This window comes from Temnothorax americanus, unplaced genomic scaffold, assembly GCF_048541705.1.
Source record: "Temnothorax americanus isolate GAGA-0224 unplaced genomic scaffold, ASM4854170v1 Scaffold49, whole genome shotgun sequence".
Classification (NCBI taxonomy): Eukaryota; Metazoa; Arthropoda; class Insecta; order Hymenoptera; family Formicidae; genus Temnothorax; species Temnothorax americanus.
In genome coordinates, this window is record NW_027509646.1 from 745,762 (window position 1) to 764,156 (window position 18,395).

The window sequence follows — 18,395 nt, forward strand, 5'->3', positions numbered from 1 at the left end:
CCGTCCGCGCCGAGTGAAAACAACGTTAGCTTCCTTTTTCTCGTTGCCTAGCATTATGCAACAATAATTCTGGAACTTTTTATCGTTTAATGTTGTTTGAGAGAGCATACTTGGCATCAAAGGATACATAGCAATGATAAAACGAACGCATTTCTCGGGATTTCTTTAGTGTCGTTTGTCGCATTTTCGGCGCGCCGAATTTCTCGCCGAGTAAAAACGACGGTAGCGTTGTCGTGCACGACGCGCGCCGCCATGTCCGGACTCGGCGATCTAGGTCAAGGCCATTTAGAAAGTAAATCGATAATGTACAGCTGCTCGTCGAAAGTAGGTCAAGGTCATGTGTCGCTGGCTTGGCGCGAGAAAGTTTTCCCTATCGTTTATCGCAAGTATCTGGGCTACCACCCAAGATATAGAGATGATTCGAAAAGGACCGTTTAGTTTATACTCTGCGCTATTGGAGTATCTCGATTTTCTTACTAACACGTACGTCCTTCCGTTTATTTAACATGACAAAGCGCGCGCGTAACGTAAATATCGGGCGCCAAATAATTTCTAACTTTCATAAAACGCTTATATCTCGGCAACCGCAAACGATAGAAAGATGATTTAACTGTCGCTCGTTAGTTTGAAATCTGCCCTAATTGGACGTAGTCATTATTGATGGCTGGCAATTTTTACAGTTTCACGCACTAAGACGAGAAAGCGCGCAAGATCTTGACGAAACGTGCGCCGAGCGACTTTTTATTTTATTTTAACATTTCAGAGCTTTGACTTTCTCACCGCGGCGAGAGCCGGCGCCTAGGCCCGGTTTCATCAACGCGATTTAATCTGATCGGTCGATTAAACTCACTCTTCGTCTCTTTCTAGGGGAACAGTTGGAAAGAGATGAAGAGTGAGTTTAATCGACCGATTAGATTAGATCACGTTGGTGAAACCGGGCCCTAGCATTACTCATATCCGTCGATCGTCAGAATTCTTCCTAGAAATAACATATACGAGCCTAGGAGGTAAAAAAAACATTATATATTACCTTCTCACAGTCAATCCCTGCTTTACCATTATACCTACTGAGACGTTCGGATGTCGGTATTGGAGGTAATGTAGGAATTGACTCGATTGACTGTGAGGGGTTAGTATACGTTACCTTCTACAACCTCCTCCCTCCTCGCATGTCATGCTTTTCTAGTAACAGGAGCGTTATTCGAGCAGCGGAGATGTGGCATTTTGACGTTTTTTCCCGCAGCTCGCCAGCGTTTTTCCCCCCTTTTGACAATGCAACCGTGCGACTGATTTGAACCTTACGCATTAATTGTTATTTGTTATAGAGATGATTAGTTTTTGCTTCTAATCGATCAATAAATCGTTTAAAATTCTATGAAATTATCAGGTTATAATAAATAGTATATTTCAACTTTTTACAGTATCTTTTGCTGATTTCATTTATTTTTCATGCCATTAAATTATTTACTTTAATTTTTAATTATTACTATCGTATTGTGCATAATGCATTTTGTTATGCAATTGTATTTTGTGGACATAGCACGGAATAAAATCAATTAACTGATGTATAGACGGATACCATTCCATTCAAAATGCGAGCATCGTATCTTCTACTCCATTCGCGGGTCAGGCTTTTCTCTGTCTCTCTGACACTCTGTACTCTGTCCTCTGACAGACAGAAGTCACATGACTCACATGCGCTGAAACACGTGTAGCGTGCGTAACATAACCCATACCCATACTTTTGACGCTCGTAAAATTTATTCGACAGATAAAAGATCTGCGTTCCTGTGCATTTATCGCAGTTTATTTTCGGTGTTGCGACGTTGCGACGACACGATTATGGCACAGGTTCCGCGGAAACGTGCTAAAATAGGAAAAAGCACGAGAGAGCAGTTGGAGATGCTCGATAAATCGGTTTGTAAACACGTAATTGAGCGACATTTGGCGTATTTATATCGTTGCATACATATTACATTTGCACGTTTGTGGCTTGCAGGAATTGATCGATAAGATATTGCGATTGGAGGCTCACAACGAGCAACTGAAATCATCGATCGCGAAAAGCACGGACACTGAACTGAAGAAAGAGAAGACGCCGAAGAAAGTAAGAAGATCGTTTGATTTTTCACGGTAAATACGTTGCTCTTGAACTTGTCACTTGTTTCCCTTTCGTACCAGTGATGTCCTACAATTTCAATCGTAGGTGTCACAAGAGGCACATTCTGCTAAAGTTTTATTACCTCGGTTGGGACTATCACGGTTTCGCCGTACAAGACGATAACAGCGATACCATTGAGCGTCATCTATTCGCAGCTCTGTTAAAAAGCTGCTGCGTCGAATCCCGCGAGAGCGCAAATTACCACCGTTGCGGACGAACCGACAAAGGTGTTAGCTCGTTCTCTCAAGTTGTATCGTTGGATGTGCGGAGTAGACTGGAACCGGAGAATCGAGACAACTTGCCGGATGAGTTGCCCTATTGTAAAATGTTGAACAGATTACTGCCGGCGAATATAAGGTGTACAGCATGGTGTCCCGTCGCGTTCAATTTCTCCGCACGATTCGACTGCAAGTATAGAAAATACAAGTACTTCTTCCCAAGAGGCAATTTAGATGTAGATGCCATGAACAAAGCTGCCAAGTATGCTATAGGAGATCATGACTTTCGTAACATTTGTAAAATGGACGTAGCCAATGGCGTAGTTAATTTTAAAAGAACTGTAATTGATGCAAGAGTAATCCTCGTTAGTGATGACAACGTGGAAAAATCCACGGGTAATCTTCAATTTCTTCGGTTGGTTATTATTTTTCAACGATATATAACGTATAGTGAATTCTTATTTTATTTTGAAGGCTACGATATGTGTGAATTAGAAATTACGAGCCAAGCCTTTCTGTGGCATCAAATTCGTTGTTTAATGGGCATCTTGTTGTTGGTTGGACAAAGGAAAGAGGAGCCTGAAATAATCTTGAAGCTCCTGGACATTGAGACTTGCCCGCAGAAGCCGCAGTACGCTATGGCTCATCAAGTTCCATTGAATCTCTGGTATTGTGATTATGAAAACGTAAAATGGTTTATCGACGAGGATGAATTATTACACACTGTCAAAATATTACAACAGGATTGGGCTCTCAATACTATAAAGTATGTTTATTGAGAAAGAAATTCACATAATCGTACGTGAGATCGATTTTGTAATCAAGTTCATTTTTCATTATATGCAGATCTACAATGATTAAAAATATGTTGATGGAATTGGAAAATTTCGTCAACCGTGTAAGTACTAATTTTCAAAGTGATTGCCTGCTTCTCGGAGTACAATCAAAAATATATCAACCATTAATGAAACGAGAAATGTGCGGTAAGCGTACGATGATTAATTTTACCAAAGCTAGTGAACATAGATTTGTCGACAAAGTCGAGACTCAAGTTCAAACTTTTTCAATATGCTATTCAAAAATGGTTTTTCTTTATTTTACTTTGGTTTACTTTATATTACGTATTTATAGCATAGCCTACGTTTATTAATTTTCGAAATAATGCATACAAATACGCTGTTTTAAGTCTTAATATACTTTGTATTCGACTGTAATACAGACGTTCAAAATATTTTGATGATCATATATATGTAATTTCACGTTCTTCTCTTTTTAATACTATACTAAACACAATGTCGCCGCGTTTGGACGTGTTCTATACTTAAGATTACAAGTTCCTAAATGTACATTCTATCAACAGTACGGTAACTGAATAGATTAAGCTAAGCCTGTCCAAAATTTGATTCGCGAGCAAAATGTTTCTTCTCGTCATCTCGATGAATGAAATGCACGATGAGCGACAAAACAAGGCAGACTATATCATATAGACATGTGTTCGTTGTATCCATGCGTTGCAATCAATTAATTGTATATCATTAGATATAAAGAAATGAATATAATTGAGAATGGAAATTAATTATGACTGATCGCGCGAATCTGGGTAAACTTGACGAATTTGGACAGGCTTATACTACATAAATTTGTTTAGTACAAACCGATAGTTTTATTTATCTACGTGTATAATCTATTTTCTTTTACAGAGAGTTTGGAAAGTAAAATCAAACATTACGAGAAGAAACGAAAATTTGAAGTCATACATTCCAACGTAACGGAGGTTACATAGCACACGTCTATGCTAATCACAGAACTTGTGTAATGTATCACATACATATTAACGGTTTCAAATACACGTATGTTTTTCTTACCGTAAATATTACATATAGCGTCTTAAATTTTCACTATGTGCGAGAGGGCTGTGTTCAGCCTTATTGTTCGTCAAATTTTGCAATTTAGCAATCAGGAATTCTTCAGAAACGTCAAATTTTACAGGCGCGTTGCGTGAAGTAACGTCGATAGGCCTGTAATAATACACGCGAAACGAGTAAAACTTTTACAAAGTAATTATCATAATTTTCATAATCTATAAAAATCAAAATAGGTCATTAAACGCGATGGATCTTTCTGTGCACAGCTTATTAGTATTTCTGACTCATAATGTTATCTAAATCTTGGAAATCTAACAGCAGTTTAAGCTAAATATTCAGGTTTTTAAAATGTTTATTTACAGAGGATGCAGCTAATAAAAAAGTGCTATATATACATAATTAAAATGCGAAATTTAATTTGGGCATTTAAATGTAATTGAGACGATATAAACACTTTCCCTGCCGCCTGACTCATTTCGGTTGCGATAGCGTCGCGACAGCGAAGTCGACATTGCCATGAAATTATGACCGTGATGGATGATTTAAAAAGAAAATTACTAATCGATGTGTTTTGTTTATTTCTTTTCGGTTCTATCACAGGACGGCATGCATTTAAAACGAGTGTCAAAATTGCATTCTTCCTCCGACGAATTTTCATTATTTTTACCCTCGCCATCTTCGTCCTCTTCTTCTAATTCATCCTGCTCTAAAAGTCGTCTCGCCATTTGTACAGCGTGCCATTCCCGGTAATGGCCCTTTCTTTTCGCCTCAAAGGCTCTTCTCCTTTCTAAATAGAATACGTCAACGATGAAAATTTTTGTACGTTGCGAAGATAAGACGTCTTGTTTTACCTTTTTCTTCGGGAGTCTCTTCATCCTCCTCCTCTTCACTGGATTCCTCAAAAATTTTGGGTTTGCTACTTCCAGCTAATCTGAATTTTAACAATCGAGCAAATAATATCAAATATTTTACATTTTTATTAGCACGTGATTGACATCGCATCCTACATTAATCTACTCACTTTGCTGCGAGAGCACTAGCGTCTAACTGGTCAAATTCATGTTCATTTTGGAGGCCTTCGAAATTATATGGGGTTTTTGGTTCTTCGATCTTCATGTGGCCATAGTCCTTGTCGGCAGGGTGAAGAGTGGCGATAATATTCATCTCGTCCCATGTTGTTTCCTTGCTCGGTCTACAGTTTGATTAATATGAGGTAAATAAAAAATATGGGTGTTGATCGTGGAGTCTAAAAATAAAATCTGTGTCAACTGACGCTGGGTAATGTCGATCACTTTACGTCTTAAGCCTATTCTACAATAGCCGTAAAGTATGCATTAAGACGTAAGCAGTAAGCTATTGACTAATGGGATTTTTACAATCCAAGAATGATCGGCTGTAGTTGGTCAATTTTTACTGCTTACGTCTTAAAACATACTTTTACGGCTATTGTAGAATGGGCTTTAAGAATATTTGAACAGTTTTACCGCAAGTTCTTATCTTTAAGTTTATTAAGTTTCCAGAGAAAAGTACGGATATTTTTATAAACACATCCCTATAAAAAAAAAAGAAGTTTCTCTGGAAGATTATTTTCTAAAAGGAAAAGGTAATCTCTCGCGAAGCCGAACGAATGCGGTTCGCGGTTCGAAGGTGATGCTGAGCGAGAAGCTGTATATCGAGCGCGTGTATCCCGAAGAGGAAAGCTAGGTAATCGTTTCTCTCTTCTCTCTGGCCGAATTCGTCGAGGCGTCTGTCGTCGCGGACCGCGTGAACTCGCGATTTATAAATATCGGACCGTGCGTGACACGCGGAATCACGCCTTCGATGGCGACGAGAGAGAGAGAGAGAGAGGGACGGCTACGGGGGGTTTCGCGCGCCGTCTCTATTTTTACGCGATCGTATCGAAATTCAATTGTACGCGTCTCTCACCTAGGCGCTTCCGGATTGTCGAAACTGCTGGACGTCTTGAGGATACCCTTGGAAGGCCGTTTCGACAGGTTCTCTGCCATTATAGTCGGGCGTCGGGCGTAATCACGGCGGGTCACTCGCGACGGTGATATCGCGGCTGCATGTTTACCAATGGATCTCGTTCCGGCGGAATAACCTGCCTCACCGCCTCACCTGCCTGCGCTTTGCGCTGGGTGTCAGTGGTGTCACTGGGTGTCACTTGGTGTCACTCGCTCCGTCACTCGCGGCGGCACCAGGCGGCACATCCTCTCTTCCTCTCTCTCGCGCGCGCGTTGCCCCCCTCGGCCACGGAACTCTCGGCTCTCGGAAGCGAACGGCGATCACCGCTCTACGGCCGTAGCACGCCGTACCACTACCACGCCGTACGCCGTAGTTGCGTAGCGTGGAGAATGTAGACTGCGGACAGTGCGGACCACTGCGGTGCGACCATCTGCCGTGCCCAGCTTTAGAAAGAGACAGGTAGCTTTCACGTCTTTCGCGAGATTGCCTTTTCTCTCACGCACGTTGCGCGTACAAGTTAGAGAGAGAGAGAGAGAGAGAGAGAGAGAGAGAGAGAGAGAGAGAGAGAGAGAGAGACAAACCATAACCTATTGCTATACGGCATACGCGTCATCGCCATCGCGGGCGCGTTCAGCAGACGCAAGCTGCTGAGTAGCAGTCGAACGTGATTGGTTCTTACGTTTAGAACTAACCAATCAACGCAGAGTGTTGATAAGACGAACTCAACCAACAGTTGTGTCTGCTGAACGCGGCCGAGAGATGCTGGCGCGAATCTTGCAGCGGCAAAAAATCGTGCAAGAATTTGGCAGGTCAACACTCAACAGTAATAATTTACCGAAATAATTACCCCGATTAAAGGTAGAGTCTGCTCTTTAAATAGATGTTGGATTGTATTGTGGATTTGTGTGATGTAATATTTCGAGTATCTTGCGGGATATCATGTCGGTTATGTAGAAAGCTTATAAACGATCTATTTTTGTAAATATCACTTTTGAATAAAATAAAAAATTTGATGTAACAATTATATATTTTCTTTATTTTGGAATTATTTGACTTTTATATTGTATTTTGCTAATTAAGATAATTACGGCTTGTTGCACGTCAGTTATTATATATAATTATTCATGTTAATTTGAGGTAATGAGTCTGCGAATATTCCAATTATATATATGTAATAATATATTTTATAAATCTGTTGCCCTTGAGAGCTTTAATGAAAACTGTGATGAAAGTTTGATGTAAAAGTCACAAAAAGAGTAATACTTTTTTAATCTGTATATTAAGTATGAACAAATATGAACAACGCTTACAACATAACATTATTATTATTATATAGAATTACATTGTTTAAAGCTCAACTAAAGTTAAGTACTGTTTACGTTACAGGTAGGCTTCAGTCCAGCCTCATCTCGATCGGTTCTTTGGGTGCTGTTGCTTACCTTACACGACTCGGAACAAGCGTTGGGTTTAGATGGAAGAACATTTCATATTTCGGGGATATGTGCTCTACGATTCGGGATTATAGTAGCAGTGAGGTGACTGGTGAGTGATGCCACTTTATTAACGCATGGGGTATTTTAATTTCTTGTGGTATCCGTAACTATAAAAATCTAAAAGTATCCACGGTGACGTTCACCGAGCACTTGGAGGAAGAGGGCGAACTCCCGCGTAGAGAATTACCTCTTCGAACTCTTCCCATTCAGATCTTTGAGATCCTTTGGTCGTTTTTTAAGCGGCCACTTCGCTCGCCGCACACTTGTCGTACATTGCATCTAGGACTTGAATGAACTTCAAGTGACGTTCTTCCGGAGCTACGGTGGCACCGCGGCTGCCCCACAAGAACTTGATGTGAAATTCGGTGCGAAAGGCGTCCGATAGCAATTCGTCGCTCCTGCAACCTTCTAGAGCGATCTCAGCATTTCTGCGGAAAAGCGGTAGACTGTCGGCTAACTTGCGAGCCGCCTCGAGATGCGACCAGACGATCGATAGGCCGCAATCGGATGCTGAATTCTCCCACGGCGAAAGAATCGCTGCCGTTAGTCCGAAAGGTGCTACGGTGCCTATAATAAATTTCGCTGAATAAGTAAAAACAACGTAGTTTTTGAGAGAAAAAAGGAAGAGATCTGGATTAGCGATTAACAGTAATATAAAAAAGGCGCTATAACGAAGATAGATATTTCATGTATTTAGAATAATTACGATGCGAGTACGTAAGCGAAAAAAGATATTTTCTGTTTATTCACTGATTATTTAATTAGCGAATAATAATTATTTTTTATGTGGATACCTAGAACGTCTTCGGGACCGCGTTCTCCAAGTAGCGCGATCGGTAGCAAATGTGGTAACGTCGTATTAGGCGCCTGCGGATTGGTACACTCGTTCATAGCCCGTAGAGTAGGCCTTAGTTTCGCCTCGAAGCTGAAAGCTTCGTCCGTGTGTTTCTGTCGTAGCAGATGCCACGTATTGGCTAGTCTTTGAATTTGCGGCAGGCACAAGCCGAGCATCACGCCGCAGAAGCCGTAAAGATTGCCGAGCGCGGTTTTAGTGTCGATTGCCACTTTGATCCATTTGCTGATGGTACTCGCTCTTTCTGCGATATTAACATTTATCATTATTTAAAAATCAAGGAAGATTGCTCCGCTTTTGGACTTATCTCGTGTAAATTTTAGCTATATTTTTGTCTTTTTCATTGATTTTCATCAACGTCCGTTTGAAAATCAATTAAAACTAAATAAAAAAATTGACAAATTTCGAAACTCACCTATAGCCGTAGCGCCAGCCAGCACGGTGACCGCCACCAACAGTTTTATGCATTCAGATCTCTCGATTAGATCCATTCTAGCTTGTCTACCATGGGGAAGAGTAGCCAGCTCGATGCCACTTAATCCACTTCTGTTTCCTGGTCCCGGTTGAAGTGCCACTTCGAGATCGAGTCTCGTAAGATGAGAGGCGAGAACTCTTGGTGCCGAATCCAGCAACATTCCCGAGACTCCTCTCAGAGCCGTCGGGTCCAGAGGTCTGTGTTCGCCAGTTGGTAACAGCAATGTCGTAAAACCTTCGATGTCGAGCACCGTGGTGATCTCCAGAGACGGTGCGGCTACCACCAACTGTTCCTCCGCCGATAATTCGTATTCGCTGCCGTTGTTGCCGTTTATGCCGTCGTTACTGGTGTTATAATGACTGCGTATCACCACGCCCTTGATCGGCACCGAAGAGGAGGGATTGCTGGCACCGCCAGAATTATTGGTCTCGAACTCGCTGTCTCCCGATCCGTTTCCGCTGTCGCTCCCGGAGGCCTGATAGCTCTGATGATGATGGTGGTGGTGATGATGATGGTGATGGTGATGGTACTGATGATTCGGCACGTAGGGCACCCGAGGAGGCTTGGGTGGCGCTGTGCTCAGAGTGTTTTGAAGATTCAGACTCGGGGGTTGTTGCTGTTGCTGCTGCAGCGCTGGATCCGATATCACCCGGGTGATTTTCTGGCGACCCAGCGACAGAGAGCAAGAGGGCGGTTGATTTTGAATTGGTGGTACACGTGGCAGAGTACTGGATTGGATAGGTAACTGCGGTCCCGTTTGTTGATTGCCGTCCCGGGCGATATGCTGGTCTGGTACATGATGCTGAGCGGTCAGAGAGTGACTGCGTTGCTGTTTTCTGGGTAGACGAGGTGGTGAACCGGTCGACAGAAAGGTCGAGGAAGGACTAGAGCAGTGCTGATTACTCGTGGGTGCTGGAACGCACGTCAACGGAACTGATCTGGGCTTCGGAGTAATGATTCGAGCTCCGCTGGCTTGACTAATCGGTCGACCACTGCCAACGTAGAAGGTTATCAGGTCGGCGACCGTGTCGAAGGCTTCGTCTTCAAATTGATACTGCGCCCTTTCATAAACCGTGTCTGGCTGAATTACGACCTATCAGACAAAATTTGATTATTTTTAAATCTTTTAAATCTTCATAAGTTGAATTGATTTTAAAACTTTATAATGAATAAATTATATGTTTATTAATAAATTATATTTTCTATCCATTTATGGATAGATTTATGGATTTTCTATCCATTTATGGATAGAAAATAATTTAAAAAAAAAGGAAATTTTTGATATTTTATGAATCTGTCTAACGTGTACATGAGTCGCGAAAGTCGAAGATCCTAACTGTGTTTCTCTTCTATCATAATCCGATACAGATGTTAAGATAAGAATTTTTAAAGCAATCTTCCTCGATTTCAACTTACTCGATTGATGACGAAATGTAACGGTTGACCTTTCCATCGCACGGTTAGGACATAATTGCCGGGTTGGGAGGCGCAATCACGCACCAAGAAGTCCCCGTCATTTGGCACTTCCGTCTCCGCACCTTTTCGACCACCGCGCAACGTGCTACCATGGTACCAGGCGTGTGATCGTAGATCTCGAGGGTCGAGAAGCCGCAATTCTCTTTCCAGGAGTTTGCGAGTGGTCTCCTCAGGTGGCTCCTTTGAAATTAATGGTTTTGAATATTACCTGGATTTCATTTCCTAATTTCAAAACTTTTTATGTTTGCTAATATATATTTCATTTTAAGTACGGATGCTAAGAAAGGAATTGAGATATCACAGATGTACACAGTCGTTAAACTGTGAATGAAAAATGCTCAATTAACATCAATGAAAAACTTGACTCTAGCAATGAACTTTTCTTTAACACTATATGACGAATCATTATTATCGTGAACAATTTGAATATATCACGCCGGGACATTCTCGTATTGTTGATTAATTACTCGGGATGAGAGAGAAGAAAGACCGCGCGAGCGTTCCGCGTAAGACAATTGTAGCAATCAATGCTGGAAAGAGACCGGAGTCTGCGGTCCAGCGAAGATTGGCTTAACAAGAGCAGCCTTGAAGCTCCCCGTCACATTGCCGCCGATCGTCTGCGACTCGTCATTCGAGATGCCGCGTCGAGTAGCTCCGGCTACCCATCATCGCTTGTACTTAAGTGTATCGTTCTATTTAATTGCTTCCTATCGCGCGACAAGAAGCTGGCGTTGCCACTTCAATAACTTAAACCCATAATTACGTGTTTGATCGATTACGCGAGTATGTGTGAGAGACGCGACGTGATATAGAAAATATTCGTGCAGCGTGTATTGTTTATAGATTTTTTAATTGATTCAAGATTTTTATGAACAACAATATCGAGGATTTTTTTAGTTATAAACGATCGAAAATATAACAGGTGTTTGGGAATTTCAAGTTTCAAAGAAAAACGAAAGAGTGAAAAATCTCATTTCTCATTTAATTCCAAGATTATGTAGCTCACGAGATACATGTGACTTCAAAATTAATTAAAATTTAATATAATTCGCTACAACGTTGACATTTTCGTCAAGCATGAATCGACTCCGGATTTCAGAGATTTGGTGAGGGATAGATATTGTAGGTACATGACATTCGGTGTATGACGTTGAATTTAATTAGATCTAGTCAAATCGGCCCTCGTATGAATATTCATGATTCCACGAAGATGGATCCCATCAGTTTAATTAACCCAATATCAATTTCTCCGAACAATGAACAAAACTTAACTCTTCAAAGATAAACAGCCCGTATACGATCAGGTACTCACCATCAGGGGGGACAGATTGTTGCTGTTTTCGGGCGCCTTTGTCAGGGGTGGCTCCTGCTCGCTTGGAGGATATATGCCGCGATCCACCCTTACGTCGATGTCTTCCTCCGGCGTCCTGCACGATCAGAACGAGAACTTTCAGTCGCTCACATCTCTGCGCTTCGTGCCCGACCTCCGACAAGGTTCTCTCTCATAGATCCCGGTTCCTTCGTCCAGAAGGAGAGCTCCGTGCGGCTCTTGGAACGGGCGGATAGAATTTGACCGCGACTCTCGGGTTCAGAGAGTGCGCGCGCGCGCGCGCACGCACCCCACTGACCAGCGATTCACGCAGGATCGTATTTTCACGGGGTATCGCGGGGGTACCATCGAGTGGTATATTTATAGATCGCGGGAAAAGAGCGGGAGAGACAGGAGAGAAAGAGAGAGAGAGAGAGAAAAAGAGGAAAGATTGGTTGCGCGTGCCAAGGAAAATATTTTTTTCCCGTCGACTTCTTTGTCCGTTCGTACGCGTTGCCGCGGCGATTAACCCGCGAGTTAAATCCGACTGAGCTGGTCTCGCGCGATGAGGGACCGTTGTGGATAACGAGCGTGTAGAAAATAACGATGTTGCTCGTTGATGTGAGTGTAGCTCGACACACGACCTGTTAACTCCATTAAATCGTTATCGTATGACGGACGATTTAAACGCTCAATTATTTGTTCTCCGCGTAGAGTGTAATATAACATATAGTAATCGTTCAGTTTTTTTTTTTTTGTGTGCCCCTTTTTAATTCGCACAATAAAAAATCTTAAGGTTTGCCACATTTTATGGCTAATCGACGATTTTACATTTGTATGACGACGACCGCGATTATAACGCATCTTTGAACCCCCGCGATGGTACACTACTGCGATGTTATCGCCCTCGTTTGTTTCCACACCCGCTCCACGCTCTATACCCGCCCCTTCTTCTCGTTCGTCAAAGCGACTGGCTTTGACAGACGACGGATATCGAAGAGTACATATGCGTGTCGACGATAGATGCTTCTCACGTTACGTATCTTTTGATGTCGTAAAGACGTAATGTAAGACGGAGTAAAAGTGCATTGCTTTTATCGCTTTCGACCGGGTTATTCCGTCGATACGGGGGTTATTGATCTCCTCGGACAAGGGGCTGCGTATACGGAGGGGGTCGACGGCCAAGGTGCGCTTGCGTCATCCGGAAACGTTCGATAAGGGGCGTCATCGAGATACTCTGAGCCGATGTATATTCGCTCATATAAGGAATGACTTTAAAGTGTCTTACTCAGGCTATTTTTATTCCATTTTCCTCTGTAGTTGAGAGGATTGGTCTTTAATCTTCGCGATAATATAATCTTATGTCATAAAAACTATAAATTTTCGTATTATTACATTATTGTTAGATGCAACGCTATAAAATATGCATATATATAAATAAGAATATAAATAAAATATACCTACATATGCATGTGTCTGTAAATGAAATTGTATAAGCAAATTGCAAGATCAACAGTTATCAAGTTTCACTGAATAATATAATGTAAAACAATGTGAGCTCAATTAAAATAAGAGAAACAAAGAAATGATTTTGCGTAGTCAGTCGCGAAAATCGCGGTTTGAAAAAGAGCGGCTGTAAAATCGTTTAACTCCCTGCGGGCTACAACATCGCTATCAAGGAGTCTTTCATGTAAATGTAATATTCGCCAGGTTCGCTGCCACCGCTGCTGATCGCCGTTGTATTCGCACCGGGATTTATCTCGAAAGTCGCCCAAGGGAAGCGTATCCCTGCACTGTCTGTCTCTCGAACAATATCATTTTAAGTTTTTACATGCACTGGAATGGGGGATGCACTTCTGTATGGATTGTCGAGATTAATCACGAGAGAACGTTTCGAGAGAATGATTGATAGGTTTCTTTGATCCGTCAGTCAAAGTAACCCTCGGAGTGACGCGCGCATTTTTCTCTCGAATGGGTCACGATATCCGAGGTCGCGACACGTTTCTCGATGACAGGTGGCTCGGTTATAGTTTCCCCGGTTTTATTTTCCTGTTACAGAATTTCCGCATTTGTTAGTCGCTCGTATACGGGAACGGGGTGCGTCATTCTTGAAGGCAGAGATCGAGAGAAACCGGTTCGAGAGTCGCCAGGCCCATTATATTCCTGTACCGGTATCACGATGTACCCTCAAAGGAGGCTAATTCATAAGCTATAACTTTGGGCCTTCTCGACTTTAGCAAAAAGCCGTGTCCCTCGCACCGCACCTAATCCCTTATTCACCTTCATTTATTCGTGTTTCTCATTCCCCAGCTTTTGTCTCGCATGCACCATGTTTTTAACTCCTTAATCTCTTTATACGGCGATCCAAATAGGTAGAAAAAGTCGATAAAATTTAATTATCCAGAATATAATTATATGAACTTTGAAAAATTAAAATTTGCCGTAATTGTTTGGCGTTGGTCGCGTCATCTCCTTGATACCTCTGCTATTTTAGACACTTCCAAAAATTATATGATCGTATATAATATATATAATAGTTAGACATTTTACGCGTACCTCGAGTTATCCTCGACGAGGTCCTCAGGTGACGGCGGGGTCACGATGAAGCACGGCTCCTTTTGAATGATTACTTCCGGCTGCAGGTGTATCGTGTGTCTCTTCTGCCGAAGATCCTTACACGAGTCCGACGAAGCGAGGCCATTCCGTTTGCGCCGTCGGCTGTTGGTACCTAGGTTCTGCAGAGTACCCATAGATGGGAATCGAAAGCTCCATGCTATGCCTGAACGTGCCGCAAAGAAATTTACGTGTAAAAGTGTTATCGTCCATCTCGAAATCAATGGACAGACACATAGACATATAATGTGGACGAAGGTGTGGAAAAAGTGTGATAAAATTTAGAACTGTAATAAATTCACGAATGAGCAATAAAACGCGATTTAATCGGACACCAATAGCCCCGATAAATACACGCTCGACGTCGATTAGTCGGAGTTGATCATTAGAAGAAAGCAATTTCAAAGCGACTTTATTATTAGAACGAGGTGCATATTTGCTCGCGTGATAATATATATATATATATTCTCGTTTAATTTCTCTTATATATATTAATTAATATGTCGATTCACTTATTGCAATTCTCGAAACTGACAGCGTTTCTTTCGATCTCTGTGTACACAGAATATATAAATCATGTCCAATGTAATTTTACGATACATAAAACGTTTACGCGACTGACATATCCATTCGCGCACTGCTATAAATCTCTGACTGACGTGACACGTGAAAATGAAGATTACATATGTTCTGACGCACTCACGTATGCTCGCGCCGTCTTCTAGTTTTATGGATTCCATTCTGATGGGCGTATTCACGTTCGCGTTGTACGATTTCGCAACGGTGCGGAAGACGATCGCGATCGTAATTTCATTGAGCTCGCCCGAGTTGCATTATGCGTGCGCACGTAAACGGCTCGCGTCGAACTTGAATGCACCGCGAGTGTGGCCGGTCTCTCGATGCAGCGGCTTGTACGCGTTTGAAAAAGCAGAGTAGAGGAATGCAGGTTTGTAAAGTTGTTCGCCTCTTCCTTTCTCTCATACCCGCTAACCACTTTTCTACCTCTTTCTCACCTTTGCGCTCGCTGCGTCTACCTGCTCGCTCTTCTCTTTCTGACTATGTATATACAATATATATATATATATATATATATATATATATATATATATATATTGTTCTTTCTGCGTATCTTGCTCGTATCCTTCGCGAGCGAACATAATACCTGGCGGTGGTGATAAGGTCCCCGTTTACCGAGATATCTATGCGATGTTTAGAGAGGCGCCATCGACCGTATAAATTCGTTTAAAGGTACAGTTTGTTGAAAATAAACTTTTTTAACAAAAACATCATTATTTTCTTATCATTTCCTAGTTTTTAACATTATATATCTTCGCCATTAATCGTCGAATTAACAATTTGTCAAACCATAATCTATTTGAATTTAAACGAACCGATTTAAATATCTGTTTATTTTCGAAAGAAATTTGTTTTCTCATAACTTAAAAACTATTAATTACACATTCAATATTTTAATTTAAAAACTGGCAAATTACTTAATTAACAAATTTGTAAAAATAAATTTATTTATCTGAAATACTTTGCGCGTAACATTCTGAAAAATCTTTTTAGTTGCTCTAAACAAAGTAAATTTTATTATCACAATTTTTTTTCCAAAAAAAAGCGAGCAACATCTGATTCTGTCAGTGGAATAATTTTCAAGTAGACTAAATGTGAGAGGTAAAGAGACGAACAGATTGTGAGCGTTATCAAACTGGTTTAAGCATCAAGCGGTAAAATATTTAACTTGGTTTATCTCTACAACCATCTGCGCTACTGTGTATGATTGAAGTACAGCATGGTCAGCAAAATTATATATTTTAATATTACTTTAAATTAAATTATGAGGTAGTCTTTTATACGCGTAACACTTGGCTGGACCGACAAATTCCGCCCATCATTTCTGTTTTTAATTAATTTTTTTTCTCGTCCGAGCAGCATTGTTAAATATCAAAACGTGTCATAAAATTAGGTCGTTTGTTTTTAAAACCGCAATTTAATAATCAGACTATAATTAATAATTCCGTAATTGTATAATGAAAATCGTGATCAATAATTTCGACGAAATAATATAACGACGAAAATTTCGCTTGGATTATCTCGAGAATGTAACCTGCGCGCCCAGAAGGTCCCCGTTTCCTTCGTCGTCGTGTAATTACGCGCGTGCACCACACAAGAGGAATTTCAGTCGCGTCGCGTTTGTGCGGAGAGAAAGACAACCGAAATGAGCCGTTTATCGAGACTTTCGCCGCGGGAAACACGTGTTCTCTTACGGTTTTCAAAATAATGATAGCGATAGAATACGATTTACGTAATGGCGTGTGCAAATTACACGTCGCGTTCGTTCAAACAGAGCGAAAAGTTCTACTTTCACCGCGGTCTTATGCGACATCACCGCGAATATGATGCACGATCAATCGTAAGCTTGTCGTATGTGGATTCCAAGTGCGCGAGTTATGAAAACAGCTCTGCGTTCATTCTTTTCTTTGATTTCAGTTTTTTCCCCTACTTTTACCCATTTATAACTGGAGAACATTCGTGACACGATCAATCGATCTTTTCCCGATAAACATAAAAATCCACTTGGCTATAGTTTTGAACTTTGATTCTGGATGATAATTGAATTCGCTTTAATATATCACACGCCCAGGCGAATCGTAGGCGTCACTTGACGATAAACGTATCGAGATTTTCATATAATCGTTTCTCGTTAAAATCGTTGGATGATTAATTGAAGTACAGCTGACCAATTATTCGTAATTCATTTCCGGCTATTGCGGAAAGGGATATAATCACTTAAACGGTACTCATGCAGTTTCATGCTGGCAGTTGCACGTGTCAAATCAGCGGCGGTGACCGACAAATTTCTTCTTTCGAGTGCGTCACTGCCCGTGGGATTTACGTAACATTTACAATCGCTTGGCACGAACGTGGTTTTCCGTTGCCCCCGACAATCGTAACGTGTGGACACGAAGTCCGGGTAACAGAGGGATTATAAGCGGAGTGTGTATGTGTGCGCGTGTGTGTGCACACGTGTCCCCGCAATGTGATCCGCGCGCATGCATCGCCGATAAGTGCACTATCGCCTTTCCCTTGCCAGTGACACACGAGACTCGGCACCATATATTCAATTTCAACTTAACAATAATTCAGCGATATGGCGGACATTTGCAAGAATATTGAAAATCGAACAATCGTTTTCTTTTCTATTCTGTCACAAATACGCACCTCGTTACGCACAAGCGAGAATCTCCGCGAGAGATAGTCACGGGTTCTCACCGCACGTTGATATTTCCTATATCGAAAAGGGCAGCGAACTCGAGAAACGAACAACGAATACGCAAATGGGGGAGCACATGATACCACGTGGCAGGTTGGAAAATTCGCACTGACTTTGGCTTCTTCGCGACTTGAGTTTGCTGGCGGTTTTTCCCATTTTCCCGCCAGTCGCATGCCAGCGGCTGCCCGTGAGCGCCGCAGGAATTCCCGCCGGTGAATTCAATCGAGGGTGCACTGCGGGAAGCGAAACAATTCGGACGGCGCGGCACTGACACGGCACGGCTGCACTGGCTGAAGCACCCTGCGACGCGGCCTGACCGTAGCATAATGCGATACCGAGCTAACTGAGCGCAAACACACTAGAAAGAAGGGACCAGACCGACCCACCGATACGCAAGTGGTGCTCGCAGGAGGAGGAGAACGTGACCGGCAGCGTGAGGAGAGACGCAGAGTGCGGGGGAGGCTGATAGAACGAGAGAGACAGAGAGACAGAGAGAAAGAGAGAGACGGAGAGAGAATATGATATAACTCGCTTGGGACTCTTGGGAGAGAGATAGTTGTACGGTAGAGAAGGAGGGAACCAAACGAGCGAATGGCAGAGACAACTGCTGTTTAACAAACGATACTGTCGCCAGACGTAGTAGTGCGTGATGGCCTTCAACTGGTATTCGAGTCTTTACATTCTCGAACG

General features: G+C 42.0%; 4 protein-coding genes across 8 annotated transcripts in view; 2 read left to right on the forward strand and 2 right to left on the reverse strand.

The window, feature by feature from the left end:
- Positions 1 to 1,658: 1,658 nt before the first annotated feature.
- LOC143903679 (tRNA pseudouridine(38/39) synthase) lies at positions 1,659 to 4,250 on the forward strand. The gene is made up of 6 exons (XM_077417529.1): positions 1,659 to 1,917; positions 2,000 to 2,133; positions 2,207 to 2,775; positions 2,854 to 3,145; positions 3,226 to 3,362; positions 4,080 to 4,250. The coding sequence occupies exons 1-6, from the start codon at positions 1,843 to 1,845 to the stop codon at positions 4,160 to 4,162; spliced, it is 1,290 nt and encodes a 429-aa protein (XP_077273655.1). The 5' UTR covers positions 1,659 to 1,842; the 3' UTR covers positions 4,163 to 4,250.
- LOC143903694 (protein phosphatase inhibitor 2) lies at positions 3,125 to 6,332 on the reverse strand. The gene is made up of 4 exons (XM_077417552.1): positions 6,171 to 6,332; positions 5,266 to 5,436; positions 5,096 to 5,175; positions 3,125 to 5,031 (listed from the first exon to the last, which is right to left on the reverse strand). Exons 1-4 carry the CDS (start codon positions 6,248 to 6,250, stop codon positions 4,820 to 4,822), a joined length of 543 nt encoding a protein of 180 aa, XP_077273678.1. The 5' UTR covers positions 6,251 to 6,332; the 3' UTR covers positions 3,125 to 4,819.
- A 198-nt stretch (positions 6,333 to 6,530) lies between these two features.
- LOC143903686 (uncharacterized) overlaps positions 6,531 to 18,395 on the forward strand; it is a 74,470-nt gene continuing 62,605 nt past the window's right edge. Inside the window, exons 1-2 of one of the 2 annotated variants that reach the window (XM_077417541.1) lie at positions 6,531 to 6,668; positions 7,596 to 7,751. The gene's annotated coding sequence lies outside the window, so the exon portion shown is untranslated. Of the gene's footprint in view, positions 6,669 to 6,887; positions 7,068 to 7,595; positions 7,752 to 18,395 lie in introns of those variants that run through there. The other variant, XM_077417542.1, reaches the window with a different exon arrangement.
- On the reverse strand, positions 7,470 to 18,048 carry LOC143903665 (breast cancer anti-estrogen resistance protein 3 homolog). 4 transcript variants are annotated; one of them, XM_077417496.1, is made up of 7 exons: positions 17,819 to 18,048; positions 14,372 to 14,550; positions 11,819 to 11,933; positions 10,447 to 10,686; positions 8,971 to 10,123; positions 8,497 to 8,799; positions 7,470 to 8,269 (listed from the first exon to the last, which is right to left on the reverse strand). In XM_077417496.1, exons 1-7 carry the CDS (start codon positions 17,876 to 17,878, stop codon positions 7,938 to 7,940), a joined length of 2,382 nt encoding a protein of 793 aa, XP_077273622.1. In that variant the 5' UTR covers positions 17,879 to 18,048; the 3' UTR covers positions 7,470 to 7,937. The 4 variants fall into 4 exon arrangements, with proteins under 4 accessions (XP_077273622.1, XP_077273620.1, XP_077273623.1 ...); XM_077417494.1 differs by having other exon boundaries at positions 14,372 to 14,594; positions 17,819 to 18,047; XM_077417497.1 differs by lacking the exon at positions 17,819 to 18,048 and adding an exon at positions 17,654 to 17,775 and having other exon boundaries at positions 14,372 to 14,594.